Source organism: Hylobates moloch, unplaced genomic scaffold (genome assembly GCF_009828535.3).
Source record: "Hylobates moloch isolate HMO894 unplaced genomic scaffold, HMol_V3 SCAFFOLD_4, whole genome shotgun sequence".
Lineage (NCBI taxonomy): Eukaryota > Metazoa > Chordata > Mammalia > Primates > Hylobatidae > Hylobates > Hylobates moloch.
In genome coordinates, this window is record NW_026652279.1 from 90,263,402 (window position 1) to 90,269,401 (window position 6,000).

General features: G+C 36.8%; 1 protein-coding gene across 8 annotated transcripts in view; it reads right to left on the reverse strand.

Moving 5' to 3' along the window:
• USPL1 (ubiquitin specific peptidase like 1) overlaps nucleotides 1-6,000 on the reverse strand; it is a 42,263-nt gene that overhangs the window by 2,261 nt on the left and 34,002 nt on the right. For all 8 annotated transcript variants that reach the window (XM_032150536.2, XM_058437708.1, XM_032150539.2 and 5 more), the window contains one exon: nucleotides 4,058-4,215. In XM_032150536.2, coding sequence (XP_032006427.1) covers nucleotides 4,058-4,215 — 158 coding nt within the window. The remainder of the gene's footprint in view (nucleotides 1-4,057; nucleotides 4,216-6,000) is intronic.

Sequence of the window (6,000 nt, forward strand, 5' to 3'; positions counted from 1 at the left end):
TTTCTTCTGGCCTTTTCAACTGTTGTATCATTGAATACCCACCAAAGGAGAAGACTCTAAAACATGTTCTTGACCTTGTCACCACTGTCTACCGTGTTAAAGTCCTTAGACAGAGTATATTTAATTTTTGGAACTTAGAATTTGGTTATCACCTAATTTATCCAATAACATCAGAAAACAGAACGTTTCACACATATACATTTTCATGATAAATGAAGCTTGTTACCTAAAGGATCAATATTCGTTTTAATTCTTGTTTTATTTCTGAGCTTACATTTTCACATTTGTCAAGAGAGAATGAGATGATAGATGACAAGGGAAGAGTTTAAAAACTAGGAGTAGGATGCACTGCCAAATACTGAAATATTAATACAAAACTTGGGAAAAGTCCATTACTTAAAGCAGTGTGGTCGCTGGCAGTTATTTTTGCCTGCACAATTTCAATGGTGCCGTAGGGACAGGGGTCCTTATGTAGTCAACTAAAGCATGAATGAGGACTAAGAAGGTAACCTGTTTAAACCATTCCTTTAAAAAACAAAAAAAGACGCCTATTAGGATGGATATTATAAAAAAAAAATAGAAAACAGCAAATGTTGGCAAGGATGTGGAGAAACTGGAATCCTTGTGTAACGCTGGTGGGGATGTAAAATGGTACAACTGCTGTGGAAACAGTCTGGCAGTTTGTCCAAAAATAAAACACAGAATTACCATTAAGACCCAGCAATTCCTCTTGTAGGTATATACCAAAAAGAATGAAAAGCAGGGACTTTCAGTTCCTTGTCCACCAATGTTCAGAACAGCATTATTCACAATAGTCAAATGTCCATAACAGATAAATGGATAATACATACAATGCTATTCAGCCTTAGAAAGGAATGACATTCTGCTACATCCCACAACACAAATGAATCTTGAAAATATGCTGAGTAAAATAAGCCAGACACAAAAGGACAAATAATGTATGATTCCACTTCTATGAGGTATCTAGAATAGACGGATTCACAGAGACAGAAAGTAGAATAGTGGTTACCAGGGCTTTGGGGTGGGAGGATGTGGAGTTATTGTTTAATGAGTAGTTTCTGTTTGGGTTGATGAAAAAGTCCTGATGGTGATGGTGGTTGCACAGCATTGTGGTTGCACACAATGTATTCACAATGCCAATGAACTGTACACTTACAAATGTTAAAATGGTAAATTTTATGTTTTATATATATTTTACCACTACAACAAAAAAATACAAAAAGCATGGCTGAGAAGTAAAGGAAGGTGGCTAGGTGCTAACAGGTGGTGCAGGGTTAAGGGAGAGTATATGTTTTTACATTTTACTTACTACCACATGATAATCTGGGAAAAGCTAACCACAGGCTTGGATGAGTAACAACCTTGCTTAATAAATAATCAACAAATATTTGTACTTTCATTAGAAACTTATCAAAGCAATCCACACTTCCACTGTATATATCAATATCTACACGTCTATGAAACAGGAAGTGTAATGTCATGGTAATTGCAGCACAGCAAATATGTAGCTTACTCATTTCTATGAAACCAAATGTGATAATAAATAATGATATCAAACACCATCATACTTACTACAAAACATTTCCTATTCCTTGGATTACAATAGTGCACACCCAAAGCACTGTATTTTTTCTAAGGAGTATATTATTTTAGAAAACATTGTTTTAGCAGTAGAGAAGTAATGACCAACACAGTGGTCATCATTTTATGTTGCAAAACATGTTTAGAGACACTTAATCTTAAATATTGAAAGTGCGCTCAGTTTCTCTTTTCCTTATACACGTGCATCTATCCTTTTTTGAAAAAAGATTTCTCAGAGCACACATAGAAAACTCATTTGACATATTTCTCATAGTCACTTTTTAATGCTGAGAAAGACCTTATCTTAAGATTGTGAGGGAAAAAGGGTACTTGCCACCAGGCTTCAAAGCTTCCTACAAAGAACTAATCTTAAGGAATGTGAAGATTAGGAAAGGAGAAAGAGACCTTTCCTTAGTTGTCACTTCAGGCCAATTTAGTTGCCAACAGGCTGGTTAATGTTAAGGTATCACTAGTGACTATCTTAGAACAACAAAGGTCTAGGACTCAATACAGACTTAAAACACATTCCCCAAAGAGAAAAATTTACAGACCAAATTAAAATATTTATTAAAATATAAGATATGGCCAGGCGCAGTGGCTCATGCCTGTAATCCCAGCACTTTGGGAGGCCAAGGCGGGTGGCTCACCTGAGGTCGGGAGTTTGAGACCAACCTGACCAACATGGAGAAACCCCGTCTCTACTAAAAATACAAAATTAGCCGGGCATGGTGGTGCATGCCTGTATTCCAGCTACTCAGGAGGCTGAGGCAGGAGAATCACTTGAACCCGGAAGGCAGAGGTGGCGGTGAGTCAAGACTGTGCCAACGCACTCCAGCCTGGGCAACAAGAGCAAAACTCCATCTCAAAAAAAAACCATATATATATGATCTGATATAAAAAAAGTAAACCGAGGGTATTAGTCACATAACAGACATATGAATTCTCTGATAAGTTTCAAAAGGGAAAACAAAATATACTCAGAGATCTGCTAATCCCTCACATACATACAAAACAAAACTGTTCATTAAGTATGTGGTTTATGTGGCTACACTCTTATCTACTACCTGCACCTACCCATTAAATAGAAAACTTTATGTATCTTTTGTTTGCCTGTGTCAGCGGTTCTCTACCACATGACCCACACTGGAATCACCTGGGGAGCCTTGAAAACAATGTTTAAAACAGTATTGCCATAGCATGTGCCTGTAGTCCTAGCTACTCAGTAGACTTAGGCAGGAAGATCACTTGAGCCCAGGAGTTTGAGAACAGCCTGGGCAATATAGCGAGACGTTGTCTCAAAAAAAAAAAAAAAAAAGAAAAAGAAAAAAAAGAAAAAAGGAAAGGAGAGAAGGAAAGAAGGAGCAAAGAAGGAGAGAGAGAAAAAAAGAGAGAGAGAGACAGAATGAGAGAGAGAAAGGAAGGCAGGCAGGCAGGCAGAAAGGGAGGGAGGGCGGGTGGGCCAAAAACCAATACCAAAAACACCCAGCATTGATATTTGGGCCTAATCCCCAAGGCTGGTCTAGGGTACAGCCTGGACATTTTTAGAAGCTAACTAGATGATTCTCCCATGCTGTTAGGGTTGAAAACCATGCTGCACCTGAAGTGGATTGCTCATTCTCTGAAATGCAATAAAAGTTAAAATAAGTTGATTTGTATTGTGAAGAACTAATTCCACTCAAATCTGGAACAGGGTAAAACCTTAAGGTAATAATTACATTTATAATATAAGTTACAGTTTGTAAAGTGCTTTTATAATACGGTATTGTGTCATCCATTCAAACCATCCCCAGGAGGAAAATAGCAAGTGTGAAAGAATGTCCAAATAACAGAAAATGGTTGTATCAAAGTGAGCCCTTATTAATGGCTTGATACAACTGTTTAAGGGGATTGAGTTATCTTGTCTAAGACCAAGTGAACATTATGAGAAAAACAAACTCAATATTTTACCATATCAGACAAATGCAAGGCAAAAATTCCCAAAATCCAAACTGTGCTTACTTAGCTTTCTACTAAGAAGTTTAATTATTTAAATAAAGGCTTTATCTTGACAGTAGCTGTTAGTAAACTATGTATTTCACAATGACAGAAGGGCTACATAAGTCTAATGTTCAATAGTCTTAGAAATATATGTCTAAAAAATAAAAGCAAAGATATTAAGTAGGAAAAAAAACTAAGCGAACAGTAGTAATCTCATCTGTGTCTAAAACAGAAATATGCACATGCACATGAGTTTACCTATAATACATGATGTAAGGAAAGGAAAAAATGAGAAAGGATACTAAAACCACCACTTTTAATGGGTGCGAGGAGGGGCAGAAGGCAAAGACAAGAATGGAGAGAGAAAGAGTCAGGGCAAAGTTTGTCTTTTTTTAAAAAACACAAACCAAAAAGTCCCCACATGCTAGAATTTAGTTTCCATGCCAATTATCTTAAAAGAAAACCTCTAAACACTTACCATCAGCATCTAAAATCCATGTTATAAAATGATTATTTGCTTGATACTGAATTACAGAAGTTATTTGATAAAGACAGCCTTCAAAATGAAATGCGTAGTGCTGCAAGTCATTCTGTGGTAAGCCTTCTACAAAGTGCAACATGAATATGGGAGATACTCTGTGGGAGAGAAAAGCGAGAGAAGTTAAACAAATTTAATGCCATGTGTCTGGTTATACAAAAGATGTCTGAAGTGAACTAGTCCCACATAACACTTTCAAGGCTAACTGCACTAATTTTTCTTGAGCACCTCCAGATGTATGCCTTAATTAGAAAGGGAGAACTCTCTCTAAGAAGTATGTAACACTAAACCCTTTTCAGAATGGTATCCCAGACAGTTGGAAGTCATACGACTCTAACACAGACCATTACACAAAAATTGCTCTGTAAGCAGCAATGCAGCTTTGGCTTAAAGATCTCATGGTAGCTACTTTGTAAAATCCAAGGAAAAAGTCCAGACCTTTTAGAATTTTCTTTGGCATCAAGTGCTCAGATTAATTGCTTTTGTTAAGTGGGGTAGGTAATATGTGAAAGAAAGCAACAAACCTAAGATATTCAAATAAGCATTAATTTGGCCTATTTCAGTTATCTCAGGAAGCAAAGGGGGCCTGTCAAATTAGAAGTTCTACTTAGGAAAAGTTCAATTTGTAACTAAGTAGAGAAAAAAATACAACATATTGGTCAATTGATTATTAACTTCAAGACAACTGTAATTTAAAAATTGTATTTTACCATTACAGCAACATGCTGAACCAGAAAATGGAACCCAATGGGTCTCAAATAACTAAATTTAACAAAGCTCTCAGGATGTAAGAAAAATGTTGAATATCCCCTTTCCCAATATTTAAACAGCTGTCAAAACTTACTTAGTTTATCAAAATTTATTCAGCCTAAATGAACTTGAATCAATGTCCAAACTGCAGATTATTCAGACTGACAAGGTATAATTTATAAATTAATCCTTGTCAATCACTTTGTTAGAGAATAATCAAGTCCTCAAAATTTAAGTACCTACAAAATAAAAACTCCTGCAAACTGTCTATAACACTAAACTTTCCCACTTGAAAAAATCCTATCTATTTCATCAAATCTAAGATTTCACTAATTATAAAATGTACCACTATGAAAACACGCTGCCAATTAAACTATATCATGACATCAATTTCACATATTACCATTTCAGACAGGTTAAAATGTGAACTACATGTCCGAATCGACGAACCACAGTAAAACTTGAGATGTATTCTCATAGCGGGACATGCAGGCTTTAGGCACCTATCTCATCTTTTTTTTTTTTTTTTTTTTTTTTTTTGAGACAGACACTAGCTCTGTCACCCAGGTTGGAGTGCAGTGGCGCAATCTCAGCTCACTGCAATCTCCGCCTCCTGGGCTCAAGTGATTCTCCCACCACAGCCTTCTCAGGAGCTGGATTACAGGCATGTGCCACCATACCACACACTACTATTTTTAGTAGAGACAGGGTTTCACCATGTTGGCCAGGCTGGTCTCGAACTGCTGACTTCAAGTGATCTGCCTGCCTTGGCCTCCCAAAGTGCTGGGATTACAAGCATAAACCACCACGCCTGGCGTGACTCTTTACTAATATTTAGTTCCTTGACCTTACATAATACCTTTCAAGATACTTTCTGAGGCTAGTTACTAAAACAATCTCTTGATCCCTAGAATATGAAATCTCACTAGTTTCCTGCCTTTATATAAGTTTACACATGGAAAATATCTTAAGACATATTAATGTGATAAATAATGCATGTAAAACCACCTGACACATTTTTCTTTTTTTTTTTTTTTTTTTTTTTTTTTTTTTGGGGGCTTTTTTTTTTTCCCCCCGGGTGGGGTGTGGGTGGGCCGTTGTGGGCTCTTGGCAAGCTCGGCTTCGCGGGTTAC